The sequence below is a fragment of the Rattus norvegicus genome, chromosome 3, assembly GCF_021556685.1.
Source record: "Rattus norvegicus strain SHRSP/BbbUtx chromosome 3, alternate assembly SHRSP_T2T, whole genome shotgun sequence".
Taxonomy (NCBI): domain Eukaryota; kingdom Metazoa; phylum Chordata; class Mammalia; order Rodentia; family Muridae; genus Rattus; species Rattus norvegicus.
Window position 1 is genome coordinate 117,423,005 of NC_141536.1, and position 26,494 is coordinate 117,449,498.

Consider the following 26,494-nt stretch of genomic DNA (forward strand, 5'->3'; position numbering starts at 1 on the left):
TCACATATGTATACTATCATATTGACATGAAATTAACCATCTTAAACCCCACACCCTATCCACTTGGTACCAATTTACATTTTTTTAGACATGCTTAATATCTAAATAAAGATAACAGGATTTCACATTTCTGACTAATATGCTAGAACTACGTTGCATATAGCCCCAAACTCACATCCCTCCCAGAAGCACTTGGGTGGTGCTTGCTTTCTTTATGTGTTACCAGTGAGGTGCTGGCTAAGGTCCTTTTTCTCTGCCTGGGTAGGAATCTTAGATAGGTAGGACTTATAGCTCTGATGGTCTTCAGACCATAGGTTTGCATCTTGAGAGCTAGGGGCTTAAGATCCAGACTTTAGAAACCAGAAACTTAGAGCTCTAACTACTCACACTGGAGGTTATTGCTTGGCAGTTGATAATCATTCCTCTTGTTTCTGGCAGTGGTCAGCAGCAAGTAGCAGCAGGTGGCTTTTTTTTTTTTTTTTTTTTTTTTGGTTCTTTTTTTCGGAGCTGGGGACCGAAACCAGGGCCTTGTGCTTCCTAGGCCAGCGCTCTAACCACTGAGCTAAATCCCCAACCCCTAGCAGGTGGCTTCTAATGCTAGAGCTCTTGTATAAGCCTCAGGTATTGGGATCATTAGGCCTCGAGTCACAGTGGCTAATGTTAAACTCTCAGGCCTAAGGTATCAGAGACTCGTAACCCTAGAGTCCTTCCGTGATCAAGGCCCAGTTTCTCATCTTTAGCTCTTCGTGACCCTGTTTCTCTTAGCTCTGCTTCCTGTTATTTCTGCTTACGCCATTCTCCAGATATCTTGGGTTCTCCTCTCATTGCTGCTGCTGCTGCTGCTGTTGGCAGTACAACCAGCAGGACAGTCACCAGTCTGCTTCCATAACTACTCCCACCTTTTCTTTAAGTTACCAATTCAGTCCACTCTACTGATTAAAGATTAAAAGTATGCAAAAGACCCCTGGAGTGAAGCCTTTATTGTGCTTAATGTTGCAATACCAGGGGATATCACAGTAGATCACAGTAGCATGTTTTCCTGACTGGCTACCAGGATGAGCTGAATGTCCTGATTACAACAATTCAGGTTTTTAATTGTTTGGTATGTTTGGTTGGTTTGGCTTGGTTTTTGTTTTGTTTTGATTTTTACATTTCTTTATTTATGTGTGTTGGATGGATGCTAAGTGCACACATTTCTTAGCATGCATGTGAAGGTCAGAGGACAATTTGTAAAGTTCAGTTCTCCACTCAGTGGGTACTAGGGATCGAACTCAGGTAATCAGGCTTGGTGGCAAGTGCTTTTACCCACTGAGCCATCCTGTTGGCCCAGCCTGCTTGTATAGTCAGGAAAGTAGGTATAAGAAAGGTATCTCCCCCAATCACAACAGAACGTTATTCACTGTGCTTGCAGTCCTTATTCAAATGAGGGACTATACTTGCACCAGTAATCTATGCTTGTGCGAATCACAAGTGGCCTACCAAAATCATCAGGGTCAGAACTCCCTCTGGCTTGAGTGGATCATCTAGCGTTCACTGGGACATGTGGAGGAAAAACTCTAGCACAAGCCATTTAAACAATCGTGGCTTAGATTGTTTCCATGAGTCAGGGTTGTGCTCCAGCAACAGATGCCTTGTAGCTTCCTGAAGCCATCTGTGGAGTATCCAGAATAGCCAGAGCTGACATGAGGGCAGCCTGGCCTTCAGTCAAGGTAGTTAGGGCACTAGGGGAAACTCTCTCTACCAGCTGTCAGTTATGGGTTGAAAAGTAAGTATCAAGATGGCTGCTTAGAACAAAGGCCATTGTTAACTCACACAGTATTTAACAGTGCTCTAGCAACTTCTGTGCCATCCCTCTCTTCCCCTTTGTCTGGGACTCAAATGAGACGTAGATTACCTCACTACATCCTGTCCACCCTTTGCCCACTCTGCATCATTTTAAAGTTTCTGATCGTCATTTGCTCATTGATTCTTTCATAAGCTCCATTTTGTTCTTAAGTCTAATAAGGCTTATTTGTCAGTTATTGTAGTTACATACTCTAGGGAAAATTTTTATATAACTTTAGCTGGCCTGGAACTCTGTAGAGAGATCAGCTTGTCTGCCTCCCCGTGCTGGGGCTAAAGGAGTGCAGCACCAAGCCCAGTTTGTTTTCTTAGCTTCGGCAGTGCTAGAGGCCAAACTCAGGCCCTGGCCCATCCTAAGCAAGGCCTCAGCCACCAAGCCGTCCTCTCAACCCTCCAGGATTTCTAGTTCATTCTTAAGTCGGTTACATCTGTTGGTCGATTGGGTCTTTGTTTAGTTCTTGCATTCCCACCCTTGTCTCAAACTCGTGATCCTCTTGCCTCTGCTTCTGTACCTGACAGTATTTTCTACAGTATTGATTGTTGTCTAAAATTCAGATCTTTCCACTGGTTTCCATATTGTCTCCTCGTGGACATTTTAAAAATAACTTACAGAGATTCACATGATGACATTTCCTGTAACCCCCACCCCACACCTGGAGGCAGAGGCTAGGGCAGGAGGAGTGAGTGTTCAAGGCCTACTTGGGCTTTGTCTTTGTCTTAAAAAGAAAAAAAAACATTGTGAAAAGAATTTGAGGTGGCTGGAGAGATGGCTCAGTGGTTAAGAGCACCAACTGCTCTTCCTGAGGTCCTGAGTTCAAATCCCAGCAACCACATGGTGGCTCACAACCATCTGTAATGAGATCTTTTGCCCTCTTCTGATGTGTCTGAAGGCAGCTACAGTGTACTCATACAATCAAATAAAATCTTAAAAAATAAATTAAAAAAAAAAGAATTTGAAAAACAAGATGACAATAAAAAGTATGTTGGAGAAATGGAGAACAGGACAGTGTGGGAAGCGGTTTGGAAGTGATTAGCAAGTATGAGCTCTGGGACAAAGACACACACCTTCCATTTTCCTCCCAGGTCTCTTCAGGAAAAAAAAAAAAGAATTGAGACATAGGCCTGGGTTCAGTTTCATTCAGATTGAAAGGGAAGAAGATGGCAAACATAGGGCTAGGGAAGAAGAAAGGAGGCAGAGACATGGGTTTCTCTGGGCTCCTCCCAAGTGATGGCACTGCCTGGTGCCTGCGGTAAACATTATAGGAGTGCCTACTGAGTTAACAAACTAGAACAGACCAGATCCTTTTTCTGTCATTAAAGGGAAGATGCTTATGGAAGACCCAGGTGTGGTTCCCAGCACCCACAAGGAGGACCACAGCCATCTTTAGCACCAGTTCCAAGATAACCAGCACCCTCTTCTGGGATCTGTGGGTACGGCTTGCACATGGTACATACATGTTATAAGCAAATAGAAAATAAAAATAAATAAACCTTTAAAAGAGAGTACCCTGACACAGGGGCTCACTCCTTTTATATCAACATGCAAGAGATTGGAGCAGGAGGGTCCATGCAAGTCTGGTGCCGGCCTGGGCTACTCTGTGTCAAAAAAAACCTAGCTAGCTAATTAGAAATTAAACAATAGAAGAGAAATGAATCAAAATGAAGAAGAGCTACGTTCATTTTCATCTCCTGGGTGAAAGAATTCTGTTGACTAACTGAAGTATTTTGGGCAACAGAGGAAGTGAGAAAATGCCTGACATGTGAGCTCCTCACGTTGCTTTTTCTGGATTCTCAGTTCTCCAAGATAACATTAGAATTTGATTGAACAAATGAGTAAAGGAGTGTTTACTTGCTTTGAAATAACTTGGACTGTCATTACTTTACAAGTCAAGTTTAACCATCCATTTACTTAATATGCATTTCAGGAAGAGATTAGCTGCAGAATTTAAATTTCCCAGGGCTTGCTGCCAAACCTAATGACCTGAGTCCAATCCCTAAACCCAATGGAAGGAGAGAACTACTGAGTCCCACAAGTTATCCCCTAACCTACACATGGGAGTAATTGGCATTGGCATGTACACACACACACACACACACACACACACACACACACACACACACACTCAGTGTAAAAATTTGTTTTTCCTTTCTCAGAGCCCACTTTACATTGAAATAAAGAGCCTGTTCAGAGCCTTGTTTAGTATTTTCTGACTTCTGTGATATGACAGGGAATGATGGGAACTAGTGGAGTTATACTTCCTGTGTCTTAATTTCTCAGTTATTGTATAAGGTTTTCTTTTTCTAGAAAGAGACTAATCTGGAATGAGAATGGATTCTCATCAATAAAAGCAGAGCTTTAAGTAGGTCATCTGACTTTGCCTTTGTGCTGCACATTCACATGGCTATGAAAGGCCCTTTCATGAGTTTTCTAGGCTCTCACTGCTGTCAGACTCTCCACAGGCATTGTGAAAGAATTGAACTACCCACCATCCCCCTGCGGTCGGTCGGTTGGTCGCATGGACTCTTTGAGGGCTGTTTACAGACTAAGTTTAGCTCAGCAGGAACTGCTGACACGCAATCAATGAGCAGCCCTTCTTCCAGATCAGTGTCATAACCACCACAGTTAAAGTCTGCTGGCATCTGATGGAGTGACTGAAAGTTTACCAAATTATTAAGCCATGATTTAAGAAGTGCTTGTATTAAAATTACTCATGTATAAAAGTTTCTATAGAGAATTTCTGTTATCATTGGATAAGAAGTTTATGGAAGCTTTCTATAACCTAGACATATACTCAGAACTTTTAAAGAGAAGCTTGTGTGCTGGTGAGGTAGTGTACATCTATAATCTCAGTACTGAGGAGACGGAAGAATCCATGTACAAGGCCGTCCTAGGCTATAGAGTGATCCCTTGTTGAAAACAAAACAGAAGAGGAGTGAGCCGTAGCTTCTGGTCAGCACTGGAAGTAGTCATTATTTCATGTTTTTATTGCAGGAGTAGTGATACCAAAGGGAGTATAGAATTTAGAAGGGATCTTTGGTAAGGCAGTTGTGGCATCATTGAGTAGTAAAGTAGTTGTATGAGTTTTGACATGCTAAGAGGTGGCTCTTGAGAGGACTCAAGTTTGATTCCCAGCACCAGTATGAGGCAGCTCATAGCCGCCTGCCTGCAACTCCTTCTGTAGAAGATCCAGCACCTTTTTCAGGCCATCATGAGTACTCCACTCATGTGCACAAACCCAGACACAGACCACACAACATATGTGCACATGGCTTAAAGACAAAATATTTAGTTGGGTAGGTAGGTAATTAATTAGAGAGAGGGTCTCTTAGTTAGAGAGAGGGTTTCTAAGTTACTTAGTTAATTAGTTATTTACTTTTTTTGAGAGAAGGTCTGGCTATATAGTATTGGCTATTCTAGAATTCACTATATAGACCAGGCTGACCTCAAACTCAAAATACCTTGACAAAAAGCAATTTAAGAGAGAAAGGGCATATAATTTCATGTTACAGACTATCATTGTGGGACAGTTTGGGTAGGAACTTAAACTTGCATATCACCAGCAGTCAGAGCAAAGAAATGTGCACATACATGCTCATTCCCTGGTTTGTTCTCTACTCATTTCTCTACTTTTAAGCTGATCAAGATCCAGTGCCTAGGAAATGGTGCTACCCACAGTGGGCTGGGTCTTCTCATAACAATGAATTAAGACAATCACTAACAGATATACCCACTGACCAACCTCATGGAGATAGTTTCTGACTGATACTTTTATTCTAGATTGTTAAGTTGATATCTTAATAAGCTTTTTATTGTTGTAATAAAACACCATGACCAAAAGTAACTTGGAGAGGAAATGATTCATTTCATTTACACATTCCATCATTGAAGGAAGTCAGGGCAGGAACCTGGAGGCAGGAACTGACTGAGAAGAGATGGAGGAGTGCTGCTTACTGGCTTGCTCCTCATGGCTTGCTTAGCATGCTTTCTTACAGCACATAGGATCACCAGCCCAGGGATAGTATCACCCATGGAGAACTGGGCCCTCCCATATCAGTCATCAACCCACAGGCCTATATCATAGGGACATTTTTCTTCCAAAATGACTCTAGCTTGTATCAAGTTGACATAAACTATCTAGCACAGTTGATAATTAGCCATGTATTTATAAATGTTACTTTAAAATATCATTTTAAAACATCCTTAAGTATTTTGGATAGATTCAAATTGACTGTGATTAACTTTTTTGTATGTTACATTTAAGTTTTCAAATCATATACCTTATTATTGTTGATACTATTAATTGTTCCATATACTGTGTCTAGGTGCTTCCACTTTGTGTTCATATTAATTTTTGCCTTCCCTGTCTTTAATTATGTATGTTTGATGTTTCCATTTAATAGGCATATGCTGGTATTTTGCATTTCCCAGATGACTAGTGATTCTCACGATTTTTTTCATGTGCTTGTCTTCCAAATACCTTTGTTTGTTGTCATTTTATGGCATTGGATCTAACCCCAGGATCTTTTTTGGGGGAGGGGGGGAGTGGGTGACAGGATTTAAGACAGGGTTTCTCCGTGTATCCCTGGCTGTCCTAGAACTCACTCTGTAGACCAGGCTGGCCTTAAACTCAGAGATCTGCCTGCCTCTGCCTCCTGAGTGCTGGGATTAAAGATGTGCACCACCACAGCCTGGCTTAACCCAGGATCCTTTTTTTTAATTCAGTTTTTTTTTTACGTATTCACTTTATATCCCATTCACTGCCCCACTCCCGCTCACCCCTCCCACAATCCTTCCCCCATCCCCTTCTTTGAGCAGGTAGGGATCCCCTTGGGTATCCCCACAACTCAGGCACTTCAAGTCTCTGCAAGGCAAGGCGCTTCTTTCACACTGAGGCCAGACAAGGTAACCCACCTAGAACATATGCCACATACAGGCAACAGCTTTTGGGATAGCCTTCTCTCTGGTTGTTAGTGACCCACATGAAGACCAAGCTGCATATCTGCTACATATGTGCAAGGAAGCCTATGTCCACTTGAATATGCTCTTTGGTTGGTGATTCAGTCTCTGAGAGCTCCAAGGGTCCAGGTTGGTTGATTCTGTTGGTCTTACTGTGGAGTTCCTATCCCCTTTGGGCTGCAATCCTTCCATAAGAGTCCCTAAGCTCCACCCACTGTTTGGCTGTGGGTGTCTGCATCTGTCTGAGTCAGCTGCTGGGTGGAGCCTCTCAGAGGACAGCCATGCTCCTGTCTGCAAGCAGAACAGTATCATTAGTAGTGTTAGGGGCTGGTGCTTGCCCATGGAATGGGTCTCCAGGTGGGCTGGATACTGGTTGGTCATTCCCCTAGTTTCTGCTCCATCCCCTGTGCCTGCATTACTTAGAGACAGGATAAGTTTTGGGTTGAAAGTTTTGTGGGTGTGTTGGCTAACCCAGGTTTTTAACAAATGCTAAGACAAGTGCTCTGCTACTGTGTCATTCCATGAATTTTTATTAAAGTATCTATATCTGATAAAGCAATCCTTTATTAGCTAGAAACTCTAAGATTTCTACTTGTTTGTGACTTGTCTTAATTTTTCTGTCTATTCTTTTTTTTTACTTTATACCAAATGTGATGGTTCAGGTGGAGCTCTGTGAATTTAGGTCTAGCCTGGTCTACATAGTCAGTTCCAGGTCAGCCAGGGCTATGTAGAAAGATCCTGTGTCTTAGTTAGGGTTTTACTACTGTGAACAGATACTATGACCAAGGTAACTCTTAAAGGGACAACATTTAATTGGGCTGGCTTACAGGTTCAGAGATTCAATCCATTATTATCAAGGCAGGAACATGGCAGCATCCAGGCAGGCATGGTGCAGGAGGAGCCGAGAGGTCTACATCTTCATCTGAAGGCTGCTAGCAGAACACTGGCTTCCAGGCAGCTAGAACGAGGGTCTCAAAGCCCATGTCCACAGTGACACACCTACTCCAACAGGGCCACACCTTCTAATAGTGCCACTCCCTGGGCCGAGCATATACAAACCATCACATCCTGTTTCAAAACAAGAAAAGGCAAAAACAAACAAATAAATAAATCAATGAATAAATAAAATGTTGCTTTGTATGTAAGTCACATTGTTATGCAGCTGTCCCCACGTCTACATGTAAAACTCTTTCACCTGTGCCCACTAAACACTGACTTTCCTTCCTTCTTCCCCACACAGCAACCAGAACTGCATGTTTAGTCTGATTCTGAATTTTACTACTCTCAGAATTTCAGAGTATTTGACTTTCTTTTTATTTAGTTGGCTGTGTATTGGGAAGGGTGTGTGTGTGTGCGTGTGTGACAGGAGAACACAGGTCAGTGTTGGATATGTCTTCCTTAATCAGTCCCTATCCCCCTTTTTTTGAGCCAGTGTCCACACTGAACCTGGAGCTCCCTGATCAGTTAGAGTAGCTGGAAATAGACCTGGGTTCAATCCCCAGGACTGAAAAATCACAAATATGTAAATAGAAACTCAGAAACATATCCTGAGTTTTACTAAGTGAAAAAAGCCAGATACCAGAGGTCAAATACCTCCCATATTCTCTCTCTCTCTCTCTCTCTCTCTCTCTCTCTCTCTCTCTCTCTCTCTCTGGTCTCTCCTTGCTCCCGCCCACCCTCTCAGGCAGGTGTCCGCTCTCCATTCAGCATCCACCTCCTGCCTCTTTCGTGCCTCTGCCTGGCTTGCTCATTACTGCATGGTCACCCGACCAGCTGCTCTGTCCCTCCCTTGGCTGTGCCTGACTTTCATGGCAGCCCCTCCGGCACTGCCTGTGTGCTGCTCTGCCCCTTCTCTCATCGCCCTGGGCACATACACTGTTCTGCAGTACTGCTGCTTGTTCTGCACATTTCACAAGTCAACTCGCTCATCCATTACCCTCCCTGCTGTAAGCCCCCAGTCTGCTCATCCTCTGCCTGTGACATTGTGATACACTTAAATCCAACACATGGGCCGCGCACACCTCCAGCATCTTAGTAAGTCTTTAATTCTACACTGGTGTACTCTCTGGAGTCTATCTTAGGAGCTGGTCTTCCCCTCCCCTAGTTCCTTTTGCTTTAATGACTATTCCTTCCGAAGACTTTGGTCAGTGACTCCCCTTGCCTCATAGCTAGCCAGTCGAGCCTCAATCCTGTTGTTGACTGTTCCAAACTCCTGATCATTCTGTCCATTTCCTTACGTACGCTCTCACCATTGCTATTTCCTGGTTGTGCTCACCAGTAAATCAGAACTTTTTACTATGGGGTAATTTTAAAAATCTGTTTATCGCAGGCAGCAGCCCTTTGGTGATGTAATGGCTGCCTCATCTTGCCTTGTGTGCATTATATCCTCTTTGTTTCATCCTCTCAGACACACTTGTCTGTTGTTTCCAGGTCTGCGTTGAGATAGGTCCTGCTTGATGCCTGCCTGTGTTGGAACTGTGTCCTTTGAGCAGGACATGGCCATTGCCATCATGAAATCTGAGCAGCTATTGTTACCGCATGAAACATTGACCTGAAATACCCATCACCACTCCCCGCTGTCCTGGCAGCACATCATCCTGCCCCAACTGCACAGTCTCTAGGGGTTTAAAAGTATATAGGAGAGGGAAGTTTGGTGAGATTGAGGTCTTCTGATTCATCACCAATGCCAGGGCTGGGCTTAATCTCTGGTGCAACTGTGTAGTAGTCCCCTTTGCTGTGTAAATTACCCCTAATCCACGAGACATCCTTTCTGTGGTCTGTCAGGTGTCCTCTGTAATCAGCAGGCGTTGCTATGCCGCTTCCCAGCCTGTTGTCATGGATAGTACGAGACAAGCTATTTAAAACTTTGAAGGCCTCTTGTTTTAATGGCTGCCCGGTCTTTCTCTTAGCTCACCTGTAACCTTCCCAGTCTTGCTTTACATCATCCTCACTGAAAATCACCCACAGTTTGCACTTCCCCCACCTCATTTTTAGTGCCTTTGGCAACCTTTATATGGCTGGTAATAATTCAGGATTTGAATAGTTTGTGCCTCCCACAGGTAAATGAAGCCCTTGCTAACAGTGTCTGTATCTGATCTCTGTCTCCTCCAATATCTGGTGAATTAAAAGGAAAAAAACATGGGCTGTAGAGTTTGAAAAGCCCATGTTTAAATACCAGTAAACATTTATTAGCTATGTAGCCTTGAACAAATTCCTTAATCTCTGGAAAAAAAATAGTGTCTAACTCAAGATATCATGAGCATTAGATAGGATAGAGTATATAAATGCCTATTACAAAGGCACAAAGCAAGCAATCACGGATTACTGCTGTGTCTTGTTTCCAATAATAAATATGGCCGAGCAAGTGAACAGTGCCTGAAGTGGCTGGTCCCTCCTTCTAGTCACTTTGCTTTAAAGTCAAGTCACCTGAGCAGCCTCAGGAGATGGCCCAGAGCAATTAGAAATGACTCCCAGCTGCCATTTTGTCACATTTTGACTTCCCACACTTGGAAGGCATCTTCAATAAGACTGGGATCTCGCTATCTCTATCAGAAAGGTGAGTTTACTTAAAACCAAGACCAGAACCAATGCTGGATGCTTGAACATCGGCCTTTGATTAATCTGATCATATGTTCAAGGCCCACCACTCCATCAATGAAAAAAAAAAAACCTGTAAAATAGAAATAGACGCACCAATTAATTAGCATTTTGAGAGATTTATCTTTTCTTCATTAGTTATGTGAGGAAAACCCAGATAATCTGAATTCTACCCACTGAGAACCTATCTTTCAAATTTCTTTATCTGTAAAATGGGAGTAAGAAGAGTTCAAGAGACCAAGCGTGGTACTGTGCACCTTTGATTCCCAGCCTCAGGAGGCAGAGGTAGGAGGATCTCTGAGTTTGAGGCCAGCCTGGACTCCAAATCGAGTTCCAGGACAGCCAGAGCTGCATAGAGAAACCCTGTCTCAATAAATAAATAAAAGATGTTAACAGAAATAAAATGTTCCCAGTGGTAGTACATACCCGTCTTGACCATATTGCATTGGGAAATGTCAAATGTAGAACACATAACTCTGGATATAATTTTTTCCTTTCAGTGGTCGTTAGTGACAGTCTAACCCAGAACCTCATGGTTTGTGCTAGGCAAATGTTCTGTAACTGAGCTACATCCCCGGTTCATTTTATTTTTATTTTGAGACAGGGTCTTGCTGTCTAACCAGGCTGTCTCAAGCTTGTGCTCTTCCTCTGTGTGACTTGGACTACAGGGCTATGCTCTTACACATGACTAGAAAGACTCACCACAAGATATTAGAACCACGGTCTCAACTCTGAGGAGTGCACAGCTGAGCTCTCCTTCACTAGGAAGGACTTCATAATGTTACTGTAGTTGCCCTGAGACAGAGCCTCATGACTGGCCCCAGGCTGGCCTTGAACTCTAGCTCCTCCTTCCTCAGCCTCCTGGTTGCTGGGAATGTCAGTGTGTCCCAAACACCTGCACAATGTTAACACCTGCATTAAGTTGAGTGTTTATAACCTTTCTTGTTAGTAAATGTATGCGGAGCTCTTTTGTCATTCTCACCCTGAGTTCTTACTCTTCTGCAAAAGCAGCAAGTGCCCTTAACTTGTAACCCCTTTCTCCAGCACCTGAGAAAGGTTTTTAAGATCACATTCCTAGAGACCTCACAACACAATTTAGTGTATTAGCCCTTGGCTCTGATGTTTTCAGTTGTCCACATCTGTCTAACAATAGGCAAGTTCTCTTGCACCTCAGTTTGCTTTCTTCCTCTCTTTGACCTCATGTAAGAGGTCATGGCTGTCAACCTTGGCATGGCTGGCAAGAATTATATGTCAGAGCAAGAAATATTGCTCTTTGGCCAGAGCCAGCAAAAGCCTGGCTTTCTCTAGCAAGTATTCACTGTGCCTGTGGTAGGTCTTTCCTTCATTTTGAATACAGGATCTATTTTTCAGATAAATTAGCCCTGAAATGTGTGTGTGTGTGTGTGTGTGTGTGTGTGTGTGTGTGTGTGTGTGTGTGTGTGTGTGTGTGTGTGTATGTGTTTGTATAATTAATTGTCCCTGGATTAAACATTCAGGTTTCGGGGTTGGGGATTTGGCTCAGTGGTAGAGCGCTTGTAGCAAGCGCAAGGCCCTGGGTTCGGTCCCCAGCTCCGAAAAAAAGAAAAGAAAAGAAAAAAATTCAGGTTTCTAGGCTGGAGTTGTTACTCAGTAATAGAGTGCTTGTAGCACACCCAAAGTCCTGGCTACTATTCCTTGCACTGCTAGTGTGTAGGGGTATCCAATTTAACGTTTATAGTTTCTCTAATGGAGGATATACTACCAACAGCAAAGTATACTCAGTGAGTTATGGTTGCCCTACTCTGCACTGTCAGCAGAGCAGAACTGGTGGGGTTAGGTGAGAGGAGTATAAAAGTGTTTAGAATATCCTGGTCTTTTGAGATAGGAGGGAAGGGGTGAGAAATCTAACAGCCAGTGAGCATTACCTACTTTGTGTATCCCTAATGGAGAACTGAGAGCTTGCACATACATCCATAGAACACAGCTCAGGTCTGCTATGCTGAACTAGAATTTTATGAACATTTAGAAAATATTCCGTATCAGGAAAAGTAGTGATGGGTTTTTCTCAATTACTAACATGATGAGCTCTACATTAGACAATGAACCTATGCCGTGCCTGTCAGGAATGGTCTTGGTTAGGTTAACTGGAGAGAGAAGCCCTGCCTGCTATGGGTAGCATCATTCCCTGGGCTAGGATCCTAGAAAGTGACCTGGGCAACAAGCATTCATCACTCTCAACTTCCCAGCTATGGGCACAGTGTGATCAGCTGCTGGGCTCCTGCTGCTGGGGCGTCTCCATTTTGATGAGCTATGCCCTCAGACTGTTGGCCAGGATAAAACTTGCCTTAAATTGCTCTCCTCAGGGGTGATGATGGTGGTGGTTTAATCACAACAAGGGAAGAAACTAAGACAAGAGCTAAGTTTTTTTTTTCTTCAAAATTTTCTAAGTCTTTTATCATATTGCTTTCATGCAAGTTAGTAGCGTCTGGGTGTTCTTTATAGTTTAACTGTTGAACTTTGATAATTGACCAGCCTAATGGCTATGTAAAGGAAACAGTGTTTTTTTTTTTTTAAAGATTTATTCATTTATTATATATAAGTACACTGTAGCTGTCTTCAGACACACCAGAAGAGGGCATCGGATCTCTTTACAGATGGTTGTGAGCCACCATGTGGTTGCTGGGAATTGAACTCAGGACCTCTGGAAGAGTAGTCGGGTGCTCTTAACCGCTGAGCCATCTCTCCAGCCCCGGAAACAGTGTTTTTTAGAAGTAAGGACTACACATTGTCTCTTCGAACATGGAGGAGCAAGGGAAAGAACACAGGGCCGTTGTGTTTGATATACTCGAGAAATGAGCATTTTCATGACTTGCCTCAAAAAGTTTTCTTGCTTCGTTGGTATATACTCACTTCACCAAAGGTTTATGATTTTGTGTGTTGGTTTTATTTTTAAATAAATAATTGAGGAGCTGGGGAGATGGCTTCATAGATAAAGCTCGGCAAGTGTGAGGACCAGAGTTCCGATCACCGTGGTGAAGGGTCCTTGCTTTGCTTTAAACTCTGTCTTGTGTGCATTTGTTCTTACAAGTGCACTTTACTCTTGTAAAGCCGTTTATGATACATGACAGAGATTGTCCAGAATCTTCCTGTTTCCAGGTTTTTGTTTTGGGATTTTTGTTTTGGGGGTATTTTTGGTTGGTTGGTTGGTTGGTTGGTTGGTTGGTTGGTTGGTTTGGTTTGGTTAGTTTTTGTTTTGTTTTGTTTCAAAACATGGTTTCTCTTTGTAGCTCTGGCTATTCTAGATTTTGCTCTGTAGATCAGGCTGTTCCTAGTCTCAGAAATCCACCTGCCTCTGCCTCCTGAGCTCTGGGATTAAAGGCGTGCACCACCACGTCCAGTTTTGTTTTTTCAGGTTTTATTTTCTGTGTGAGTGTGTGCTGGCAGTGGTATGGAAGTCAGAGAACAGGTCTTAAAGGTTGTTTCTTTCTTCCGTGTAAGTCCCAAGGATGGATTTCAGTTCATCAGGATCGCCAGTAGGTTCCTTAACCTGCTGAGCCATCAGCCCCCAGTTTTTCCTAACTGAGCAGAAACAGTAAGTAGCAGTACAAGATTCTGTTCACTGTGTTGTTGTTTTTTTTTTTTTCCAATAATATTAGATTCTTTGTCATAGGTTTCTAAGATCTGGTTCTGTGGTCATTTCTTAGTGAGTCATCTATTATAAAAATTTCAAATATATAGAAAAATTGGAAGAAGTTCTTTGTTGTTTTTCTGAGACAGGATCTTGCAGCGTACCCAGCTTAGCCCCAGACTCACAACAGTCCTCCTGCCTCAGCTCCCTGAGTACTGGGGTTATAGGTATGAGTCACTCACCACCCCCAACTGAGAGAACTGTGTATGTGGAGGTGGGTGAGAGCCGCACATGTGTGTGGGGGACAAACTTGGTGTCCCTCATAGCATTCTACTGTTCCAAGTTAGACTGGATGTCCCTCATGGCATTCTACTGTTCCAAGTCAGCTAGACTGGGTGTCCCTCATGGTATTCTACTGTTCCAAGTTAGCTAGACTGGGTGTCCCTCATGGTGCTCTACTGTTCCAAGTTAGCTAGACTGGGTGTCCCTCGTGTGCTCTACTGTTCCAAGTTAGCTAGACTGGGTGTCCCTCGTGTGCTCTACTGTTCTGAGTTAGACTAGACTGGCTGGCCCAAGGGATCTGCCTATCTCTACATCAACAGGACTGGTACTATAAGCGTGTCCCACCACTCTCAGCTTTTTCTCATGAGTGCTGAGGTGGCATTCATGTCCTCATGCTTCAAGGCAAGCACCTTGTTGACTTAGACATTCAAGATTACTTTAGCTCAGTGGTAGAGCGCTTACCTAGGAAGCGCAAGGCCCTGGGTTCAGTCCCCAGCTCCGGGAAAAAAAAAAAAAAAAAAAAAGGAACCAAGATTACATTTACCTATAGTCTAATCTGGAGGGAGTGAGACAGGGGCTTCAGACAGGCTTTCTCTGTCTGACCCTGGCTGCCTTGGAACTTTCACTGTAGACCAGACTGGCCTCAAACTCAGAGATCGCCTGCCTCTGCTCTAGAGTGCTGGGACTAAAGGTGCAGCAGCACTGCCCTGCTAAGGAGCTCCAGTCCAGTGCATTGTTTACTATCAGTTTTTTTTATACTTGGTTTTTTTTCTTATCAGCTTCCATTTTTACTTTCGTGATTGCTTGCATTGCCCTTATGCTTAGAAAGTTTTTCTTAGCTGCAATTTACAAATATTTGCTTATTCTCTTTTAAAATGTATTTTAAACATCTAATTCTCCAAGACAAATTTTCTGTTGATGTATCCTGAGAAACTGACCACACATATACAGTAGTCTTTCAACCTGCTGCCTGATCCCCCTGCAAATTATTTTATGCATTTCCAACTTTGAAAGATGATCAGGTAGGCACTGAACTGGATTCCATCAGTGATCAATTTAAGTCCATTATCCAGTTCTTTAAAAATTACAAACGTCTAATGCATGTGGCATTGGCTTCATTATCACACCCTACAAAGAATAGTAACACCTTTGCACTTGGGGAAGGCCACTGCTGAATCCGTCCCCTGCTAGGCAATGCCATTGCATCAGCAAACGTCTTGGGATCATATAAATCACCAGCACATGCCTCACCTCAGCATTTGCACAGGCCTCTTAGGGAGGCAGGCCTTCTGCCTCAGACAGTGGCTGCCATATTGATGTACATCTAAACTGTCAACCGTGTGTAACCATGGCTTGTAAATAAATTGGTCCTCACTTCTTCCTCTAGAACCTAAGCTCAGTATTGTACACAGGTCCTGAAAAGATGAACTTACAAAGATGCAGTCTGGAGCCAGAGTTTTTAAAACAGGTTTTAAAGTGCAACCAAGTGTGAGGATTACACCTTAAAAGACGTGTTATTTAAATTTACTTTTATTTCTTTTTTTAAAGATTTATTTATGTTACATATACACATCAATCTCTTCATGCATACCAGAAGAGGGTATTGGATCCCATTACAGATGATTGTGAGCCACCATGTGGTTGTTGGGAATTGGACCGCTGGAAGAACAATCAGTGCTCTCAACCGCTAAGCCATCTCTCCAGCCCCTTACTTTTATTTCTATGGGGACAATTAATAGCTGAACTTTTGGGCGGGGAAACTGCCTATCACACTGCCAGAAGACCCTGTGTACATATTTTAATAACTAAGAAAGATGCTACCCAAAATAACCTTTTGTATTTTGAGTCATTTGTACATAACTATAATAATGTTAAGACTTCATCTCCTGTGTCTTTTTTCTAGGTCAGCATGGATTCCTGGTTCATTCTTATCCTGTTTGGCAGTGGTCTAATACACATTAGTGCCAACAACACTACTACAGGTAAAAGTTGTCATCTGAGAGGGGATCAATGTTTAAGTAATGCTAAGTTATCATTTAAACATGACTGTGAAGCTTATAGAAATCTCTGAATTATATTCATAGTCAGCTTTGTTCTGTATGCTAAAATAACTAGAGAAACTGTTCTTCCCTAAAAACTGTAAGAATGCTAATATTTACATTCCTATATAGTAGTTCTGAAGAAATAAGTGAGAAGCCCTTTTTCTTCATACCATAAAGCAGCAGTCCTTTGGAGGTCTGCTCCTGAGAGCAGGAAGGGTCCAGCACTAAGAGGGTGTGGGATGTAGGTGTCTGTCTGTCTGTCTGGCTGGCTGGCTGGTCTTTGCATGGTGTCCAGATGCTTGCTAATTTGTGTCTTAACTTTTGAGCTTCACATTCTTCATAAGTTTTTTTTTATGTTTTTTGATATTTGTAGTTTCACCTTCTTTAGGAACTACAAGATTAATTAAAACATCAACAACAGAATCGGCTAAGGAAGAGAATAAAACTTCAAATTCAACCTCTTCAGTAATTTCTCTTTCTGTGACACCAACATTCAGCCCAAATCTAACTCTGGAACCCACCTATGTGACTACTGTTAATTCTTCACACTCTGACAATGGGACCAAGAGAGCAGCCAGCACGGAATCTGGAGGCACTACCATTTCACCAAACGGAACATACGGAACATGGCTTACTGATAACCAGTTCACGGATGCCAGAACAGAACCCTGGGAGGGGAATTCCAGCACTGCAGCAACCACTCCAGAAACCTTCCCCCCTGCAGGTACCAGAGAGGCTTTCTGCTTGCTCACCTTGCTCTGGGCTTAGTTACTGCTTTGTATATATTTTATAGCCATAAAATTCTTGAAATACATTTTTGTCCAAGGAAAAAAAAACGAAACCTAGAAACAGAAATTTTTTAAAGATTTGTTTTCTTGTGTGTGTCCCTGTGTTTGTGTCTGTGTGTTTGCATGAGTTTATGTATAACACGTGTATAGAGGTGCCCGTGGAGGCAAGAAGAGGGTGTTGGATCTCTGGTCTTGGAGTCTCAGCGTTGTCTGAAGGGGCAGCAATTGCTCTTAACCACAGAGCATCTCTTCAGCCCCCATCGTGTTAGCAATTCCTAGTGCCTGGTTAGCATAGCACGTAAGATCGTGCTTAGGTTGGGAGGTCCAAGTGTGTTTAAAGATAGTAAAATATTTGATTAGCAGCTAGCTGATAAAAGCCTGAAGATGAACAGTACAAACTGCATAGTGCGTTGGCCTTAGGAAGGAAGCAGTCCACAGAGGCCATGGGAAGGGAGTGAAGAGAGATGTCCATAAGGTAATGAAGCAGCGGAGTCATGTCCTCAGAAACAGTGAGAAAGTGAGGCTCGGGGAGGCTTATACATTCAGAGCATCTGTTCAGCCCACGTCTCTGTCTCCTTGAATCTCAGGCACTAGATTGAAGCAGCAGTGGCCTGGAGGATAGGATTGGAACTCTGGGCCTGAGACCAGCTTGGCTAGGACAAATCTCTGACTTAGTGAACCAGACAAGACAATGAGAGGGTTCCTCAAACAGCATCTGCATGGAGTAAAGTAATTGCTCCAACTGCCACGTAAATGAAGCTTCCTCTCTAGTAAAATTGCTGTTCTCTGATCTGTGATCACATCCTTTTGGGTCAGATTTCTTGTCTGTTTCAGATTCTCTTAGATGGATCTACATCTGGTTCCTGGTAGAACTCCAAAAGTACTTTTGAAATTTAATCCTATTAGATACTAAAGATGCCATCTTTCAACTAGACCTTATATTACAGACCTGATACTGTCTGCTTCAACATCATTGTTTCGGCAGTACAAGCAAGACAGCATTACAGTTACAGTTAAGAGCATAGTTTGCAGACCCTGTTTGTCCCTGTTCAGTCCCAACTCTGCCATAAGCCATACTGTGAGCATAGGCAAATTTACTTGATATTATCTGTGCCTCTGACTTTTATATATAACGTTGAAATGAGAGTTCATTTGATGAATTGATCTAACTGGATATAGTGATGCACACCTTTAATCCTGACACTTTGCCTGGCTGAGGCAGGCAGATCTCTGTGAGTTCTAGGCCAACCTGGTCTACAGAGCAAGATCCAGAATAGCCAGAGCTACACAGTGAGACCCTTTCTCGTAAATAAACAAACAGCAAACAGAGGTAAATTACTTATTATGTTCTGTACATGGTGTTAAGCAACCTGTTTTTTTAAGGGCTAGCTGTTCTAACTGTTACAACTTATGCCCTGAGAGATTTCCATTAGTCACGTGGCCAGGCAAGGTGTTAGTGGCAGCACGCAGGAAGCTGAGGCAGGAGTTCCAGAGCAGCCTAGAATACATGATCAGACCCTGTCTCAAAAAGAGCTGGGGTGGGGCTGGGGATTTAGCTCAGTGGTAGAGCACTTACCTAGGAAGCGCAAGGCCCTGGGTTCGGTCCCCAGCTCCGAAAAAAAGAACCAAAAAAAAAAAAAAAAAAAAAGAGCTGGGGCTAATATGCTCATTGGAGGCCCTTGCCTCCAGTAGTGCTCCAAGCCTTGCATTCAGTTACTGTAAAAATAAACAGAGATGGGGTTGAGGATTTTAGCTCAGTGGTAGAGTGCTTGCCTACCAAGCGCAAGGCCCCGGGTTCAGTCCTCAGCTCCGAAAAACAAACAAACAAATAAATAAATAGAGATACAGTAAATGTCTGTGACTGCCATTCTTAATTAGGTTGGGAACTGCAAGTAATTTTACTTTATATTTTAGTGTTAAAATACAGTTTATGACCCATTCATAAAGTCTGTTTAAGGGACCACAATCATTAGTGTTTATTTTGTCATATATATATATATATATATATATACACACATATATACTGTTTTAAAGCTTTTGTTTGATATGCACAACACACACTGTATACTAAATAACAACATAAAGTGTTCTCCTGTGAGTTATAGCCATTGCTTAGGGGAGAAAGGCAATAACTTACACAGACTGAAGGAATGAATACAGAAGGCAGGGCTGTAAAGTAAGCACAGTTGATTTCATAGCCTGGGTCTCATTCTCTACTGCTTTCCACTTAGGAGCTCTGTGAGATGACCACGGTAATTATCTTCTGTGCATGCTGAATTTAACACTAAATGCAATGTGAGACTTGCAAATAGCAAAGTAGACTTAACTTTCACTTTCTTTCCACATTAAGATTCCTACACACACACTCTCCAAAGTGTAAGTTTTTAAAAAAGTCCTCTTAAAGGTAAAATGAGGGCTGCAAACATAGGTCAGTGGATGAAGTGTTTGCCACACAAGCGTGAGGCCTGGGTTCAAGTCTTCTGAATGCACATAAACCTAGGCATAATCTCAGTGCTATGACAGGATGGGAGGTAGAGGCAGGAAAACTCCCAGAAGCTCACAGGTCAGTTAGCCTGCTGTACACAGTGCAGTGAGGAACAATGAAGAGATCTTGTCTCAAATATGGTGGAAGGTGAGGTCCCGGAAGGCGAGGTGATTTCATGTCAGCCTGACACAGTTGAGAGACTGGCCTGTAGTACACTTGATGGTTGATGTGGCAGGCCCTGCTCACTGTGCATCACTACCCCTGGGCTGGTGGTCTTGGCGTCTTCTGTAAGCGGGCTGAGCAAACCTTGAAGACCAAGCCAGTATGCATCAGTTCCTGCCTTAGATCCCTGCACTGGCTTCCCTGGATGACGGGCTGCAAGCTATAAGATGAAGTAAAGCCTTTCGTCCCCACACTGACTTTAGTGTTTTATCACAGCAATAGAGACCTAACACATGGCTTGTATCCAAGGTTGTCCTTTGACCCCCACACATGCATCATGGTCATAGACCCTGACTCACAAACATGAACATGCAAACAAACAAAACTCCCATATGTGTATCTAATTGCTCTTATCACTTTCATGCATGTGTATAGCATGTTTTCATCTTCACCACCTCCTCCCTATCTTGTCTTTCCTATCGCAGTGCTGGTCTTCCCTGTCCTAGCCAGTCCCCTTCAACTTCTGTGACTTTCTCTTAAAGGTTGCTACGTATGTACATATGTGTTTTGCCTGTGTATATATGAATGTAGTATGTGTGTGTATGTGTACTGTGTACGTGCACTCTGTCTATAAAGGCTAGATTTAGGCATCAGATGTTGGAACTGGACTTGCAGATGATTGTGAGCCTCCATGTACATGCTGGGAACTGAACTCAGCCTCTGAGAACAGCCAGCACTCTTACTTACTGAGCAGTCTCTGGTTCCAAACTTTTTTTTTCCTGCATAAGTACACGTAGCTGTTTGTCTTCATACACACCAGAAGAGAGCATCAGATCCCATTACAGATGGTTATGAGCCACCATGTGGTTGCTGGGAATTGAAGTCAGGACCTCTGGAAGAGCAGCCAGTGCTCTTAACCCCTGAGCCATTTCTCCAGCCTGAGTTCCATCCTTTTTGAGAGACTTTTACTTTTATTTTTTAATGGCCCAAGAAGTGTCATTAGCGTTGCTTACAGAGCATGTGTGAGGAACTGTCATTTATTAGGATGTTTTCATTGATATTTACAAGTAGCTTTTTATTGGATTTTTTTTCTCTCTGAATTTGGTCTGTTTTTACTTTGCAAACGTGATATTGTTAATGTATCAGTTACTAGTGTTTTGTTTTTATTAAAAAAACATGAAAGGAAAAAGGAATTTCAAAGTTTGACTGTTAATTTCCACTTTTATTGTGGTGATGAGAGAATACCGTACTGTGTCTTAGGGATCTGTTTAGGCTGTAGCTACCACAGGCTTCTTTACAGGTGCATCTGAGTGTTTACTGGTGGGGGGTGGGAGCAGCCACAGTGCAGGTGTGGGGGGTGGGAGCAGCCACAGTGCAGGTGTGGGGGGTGGGAGCAGCCACAGTGCAGGGGGGGAGCAGCCACAGTGCGGGGTGGGGGAGCAGCAGGGGAGTGCAGGTGTGGTGGGGCCAGTTTTCCCCTTCCCTCGGTAGGTTTCGAGGATTGAACTCACCAGGCTCTGTGGTAGTGCCTTTGCCTGCTTAGCTGTCTCCAGTTCACCATAGGTGAAGCTTTGCTCTGATAGTTTATGGACTTTGGTACATAGCAGTTACATTGGGTTTTCTGGGTTTTTTTTTTTATTGTTTGTTTGCACCTCATTGTGTAGATCTTTTTATCTTTAATGTCATTTTTCATATCGTCCTAAAGAGATGATGTCTTCTATTCACTTCTATTTGTGTTCTTCCTTGAAGTCCTGTATTTTAGTGAGTCTTGGATTGGCATACTTAGGAACAAGGAAGGAGACAGTTGACTAACGTTTAGTAACTCTGGATAATCTTCTTCCCCATTTATTGCAGTGTAATGAACATGTAGGAAATTACCTATATTCCTGGAGCTTTTTCTTTTCCTTTCCCTTAAATCGAATAGCAATGTTTTCTTTTAACCTGAGTAAATGTTTCTGTTTTCTACTTGTTACACAGGTAATTCTGACTCAAAAGACAGGAGAGGTGAGCTCATCACCTTTATCTGTTGTCCTTTAAGGGTATCTGCCATGTCTCTGCTGTCCACTGCCTGTCCTGTCTCTGCTGTCCACTGTCTGTCCTGTCTTTGGTGTCCACTGTCTGTCCTGTCTCTGCTGTCTCTGCTGTCCACTGTCCATCCTGACTCCTCTGTCCACTGTCTGTTCTGTCTGTCCACTGTCCACCATGTCTCTGCTGTCCACTGTCCATCCTGTCTCTGCTGTCCACGATCCGTCTCTGCTGGTGTTTGCTTGTTGTCCCTTAACTGTTCTCAGGTTTACCTTAGAAAAGAGTAAAGGGAAAACAGCATTTGATTTCATGTACATTACATATTCCAACAGATTCCATGTATTTTATGTTTTTAAATTTACCTTTGTGTATGAGTGTGTTGGCTACATGCATGTGTGTGCGGCACACATGTGTGCCTGTTGCTCAGAGGCTATAAAAGTGCATCAGATCCCCTAGGAGTGGAGTCACATGTGGTTGTGAGCCCCCATGTGGGTGCTGGAAATGGACCCTTAATCCATCTTCAGCCCCTTGATATATTTTAATTAATAATAAAATAACTATATATTGTCATGTTCCTGCACTAGAATTCTACCCTTTGGTCATATAGTAGGACATATTTTTTTGTTTGTTTCCAAGTTGTATTTATTTTGTGTGAATATTTTGCCTGCATGTATGTCTGTCAACCATATGTGCTCTGGAACTGGAGTTATGGTTGTGAGCTACCGTCTAGGTGCTGAGAATTGAATCTGGGTCCTCTTCAGTCTCTAGGGTATAATTCTTATGAATTAATTGATTTCTGGCTTTTAGTCTATTACCTTTAATCCTATTTGCTTCCTGTAGTTTTCCTCTTAATTTATAAAGTGTTGTCACCCCATGGCTTTTAGGGATTCTCAACCCTAGTGTAAAGCTCCCACAACCCCAGATGGTGTATTACTTTTCTGTTGCTGCCAGTGACCAAAACCACTTAAAGAGCTTATTGTAGCTTGTGGCTATTGAGGAACAAAGTCTGTAACAGTGAGTGAGGGAGACAGGTGCCAGGAACAAGAGGCTATGAGGTCACATCTTAACCACACACAGGAAGCAAGGCAAGGCTGTAAACCCAGAGGCCTCCCCAGTGATGTGCTTCACCCAGCAAAGCTGCACCTCCTAAAGGTTCCATAACCCCCCCCCCCCAACAGTGCACCAGCTGGAGACCCACATTTCAAGTAGATGATTCTGTGAGGGACATTTCCTATTCAAACCAGCACAGACGCTATTTCTGTGATCTAAGCTAAACTGAATTTCTGGGGTATGAGTATTTACGTACAGATGTCAGATTTTATATAGGATGACAGTAATACAGCTGTTTAGAGAGGCTGAGTTGGAGACAGAAGGATAAGTCAGTCATCCACTCCAAGAAATGATTATTGCATTTGAATTTGAAAGATGAACATCTATTAAGGGAGTTTTTCATGATTTTGGGCTTTAGGGTGTTATTTTTGAGAGTCTTATGTACTCCTGATGTTTTTACCTCTGTCTCCCAAGTGCTAAGAGCTGAGATTATATAACTGCACCACCATGCCTAGTCGTGTGTATGTGTGTGTGTGTGTGTGTGTGTGTGTGTGTGTGTGTGTGTGTGTGTCTTCTGCTGCTCTCCACTTTGTTTTGGAGGCAGGGTCTCCTGCTAACCTTGGAGCCTGCCACCTCAGGCTGGCTGGATCCAAACTCAAGTCCTTGCACACTTAGCACTTTACCCCGATTCACTTCCCAGCCCCTTAAATTTAGAATTTATCAAATCATGCTTTTTCAGATTCTTTTTTATAATTCCATTATTTAACCATATTCAGTTTTTGATGTATAATTTGAAGGCTTCTTACCAAGTAAAAAGGAAGTATTTGCATCAGCAAAATGGACTGGTCACCCTGAGCCTTTACCCAACGTACGTCTGTCATCACGTCTGTACAAGGTTCTCTCGCCTTTCCAGCTCTCGCTTTCCCAAACTCAGCAACCCAAAGCTGGGCGAGTGGCATGACGTCACTGCTCAGGCTTGCCCATTAACTACAGAGCTTAATAGTTGTATAATGCAGCGTCTACTTACATCTGTTTCCTGTACCGCTCTCTTACCCACTTACAATAAAGTGACGTCAGACTGATTAGTCTCAAGGTTAAAGCCAAAAGCTTTCAGAAGAAATGAGTCAACTATTTAGAAAGAATTTGTATTATAACCTATGCAAATGAATTTAGGGTTTTAAGTTTTTGTGTCTAGGTCTTTAGGGGGCTTTAAACAAAAACGACTAGTGGATTAGTTTATTTAAATTTGAGACAGGATCTCACTGTTTGTCCTGCATGGTCTGAAACTATTTAAACCAGGCTAGCCTTGGACTCCCAGAAATTGGCCTGCTTCTGCTTCCCAAATGCTGGGATTAAAGGCCTGTGGCGCCGTTCCCTGCATAGCTGGGCACAGGATTCCTGGCACTTCAAGAATCAGCCATCATATTAGGCAGAACTTTTTTTAGATGTATATATTTTATTGTATGTGTATGAATGTTTGGCCAGCATCTATGAGTACCACACGCATGCCTGGTGCTCCCTCCCCAGAAACCAGAAGAAGGTCTCTGGTTGCCTGGAACTAGATTACAGATGATTGCAAGCCACCATGTAGGTTCTGGCAATCCAGCCCTGGTCTTCTGGAACAGAAACCAGTACTCTTTTTTTTTTTTTTTTTTAAAGATTTATTTATTTATTATATATAAGTACACTGTAGCTGTCTTCAGATACACCAGAAGAGGGCATCAGATCTCTTTACAGATGGTTGTGAGCCACCATGTGGTTGCTGGGAATTGAACTCATGACCTCTGGAAGAGCAGTCGGGTGCTCTTAACCGCTGAGCCATCTCTCCAGCCCGAAACCAGTACTCTTAAACTCTGAATTATCCTCTCCTGTGCTAGAATTAACGAAAAAGTATTGGGGGAGGACACAGGGGATGAGGGGGCACACATGTGCCACAGTACACAGATGGTACTCAGAGGACAACTTTCAGGAGCCAGTTCTCTCCTTCCGCACGAGGGTTTCAAATTTCAAAACTTAAGCTGTTGGTTTTGCTTAGCAAGTACCTTTGCCTACTAAGCCTCTTGCCAGGTCTCAGAGCATCTTAAATTGAAACTTTATAACTATTAAACCAGACTATTCCATTTCATCCTTTCTTTTTTCCCGATAACTGTTTTTCTTTCTGTCCCTATGAAGTACGGGTTAGCTGTCACTCCTATTCCTATCCTGTCCGTATTTGTCAGTTCCTCCATTAATTATGAGAAGTATTGTTTTCCTGTCCACTATACTCGTTTACTCAGACCCTTTCCTGACCTCTGTATTTAAACGTAACCGTCCTTCCACTCTTCATTGCTTATGTTCCTTACTAAAATAGTCAGTTTCATAAAGCAAAGGCAGCTGAGGGAGAAGGGACTAGGGAGCACTCAGCAGCTTTGATCATGGTGCATAAGGATCTAGCAGTGTCTCCTTGCTTAATCACATTCCCTGGGCCAGGTGGGTTCATTAAAGAGCAATCTTTTTCCTTCCCTCTTCTGTTTTTCTCTAGGCAGAAATCTTTGAGACTGAGAAGGAGTGTAATATTGGTCCTAAATTCCTGGCCTGCCAGGATTTGTACCTCTGAATCTTTGAGTCCTTTTAGTTCTTGGTTGTTTGCTGTTTTGTTTGTCTGTCTGTTGAGCTCAAATGATATAACAATGAAAGAGTCTCTGAATTAAAAGACAAATTTTATCCCAACACAGGAAGTCATACAGTAAATAAATGTATGATATATCAGAGATGGGTAGCATCTTTCTACCCATGGCCCTAAGATGGCCCAAGGGATTCTTTTCTCCCTACTGTAGCACAGGACCTTGCTGCTTGCTCTTGTATGCATTTCTGCACCTCCCACTTCTGTCTCACATTTTGTGCTGGCTCATATTCTCTCTCTCTCTCTCTCTCTCTCTCTCTCTCTCTCTCTCTCTCCCCCCCGTGTGTGTGTGTGTGTGTGTGTGTGTGTGTGTGTGTGTGTGTGCGTGTGTTTCATATCCTACCATCTGCAGAAATGTTTAATTGATGACGTCCCCTATCCTGCATCAGTGTGTCTTCCTGAGCTCCTAACTTGAGCCCTTCATTGAACAAAAGTTATGACCTATGCTTTTCTCTTGGTTTCAGATGAGACACCAATCATTGCGGTGATGGTGGCCCTGTCCTCTCTGCTAGTAATTGTGTTTATTATTATAGTTCTGTACATGTTAAGGTAAGTATGATAATGTTGCTGCATTTGCTTAGACTATCCTGACACCCCAGTGTCTCAGTAAGCCTACACAGTCTAGAAGACAGGAGCCCAACTAAGGACATAGGGGACATTGAGTAGAGAGAGAGTGCCTTATAGTACTTAGATTAAAATTCTGCTGAGAAATGGTTTCTAGAAATACAGTCTTGCTTAAGACCTAGCCTCTCTGCGTCCTTTGCTTTATTTGTCCAAACCAAGTCTGCCAGTTCTAGTTCAGCCTAGAGCCTAGAGAAGAGCAGTGGTTTGGAGATGGGAGACTTCCATGCTGTCTTATGAGAGACAGGTGTTTCAAGATCTTCAGGTTTGTCCTTTGCAATAACACCCTAAAAGGCCCCTTAGTAACATTATATGCACCACAAAAGCTTACTTTGTTTCTACTTGGGGCTTTGTTGCCAAACCTCTCTAGGGCC

General features: G+C 42.9%; 1 protein-coding gene across 8 annotated transcripts in view; it reads left to right on the forward strand.

The window, feature by feature from the left end:
• Ptpra (protein tyrosine phosphatase, receptor type, A) overlaps positions 1-26,494 on the forward strand; it is a 108,379-nt gene that overhangs the window by 38,354 nt on the left and 43,531 nt on the right. For 3 of the 8 annotated variants that reach the window (XM_087649035.1, XM_087649029.1, XM_087649025.1), the window contains 4 exons: positions 16,189-16,267; positions 16,701-17,051; positions 21,740-21,766; positions 25,964-26,048. In XM_087649035.1, coding sequence (XP_087505161.1) covers positions 16,195-16,267; positions 16,701-17,051; positions 21,740-21,766; positions 25,964-26,048 — 536 coding nt within the window. In that variant the 5' untranslated portion in view covers positions 16,189-16,194. 8 annotated transcript variants of the gene reach the window in all.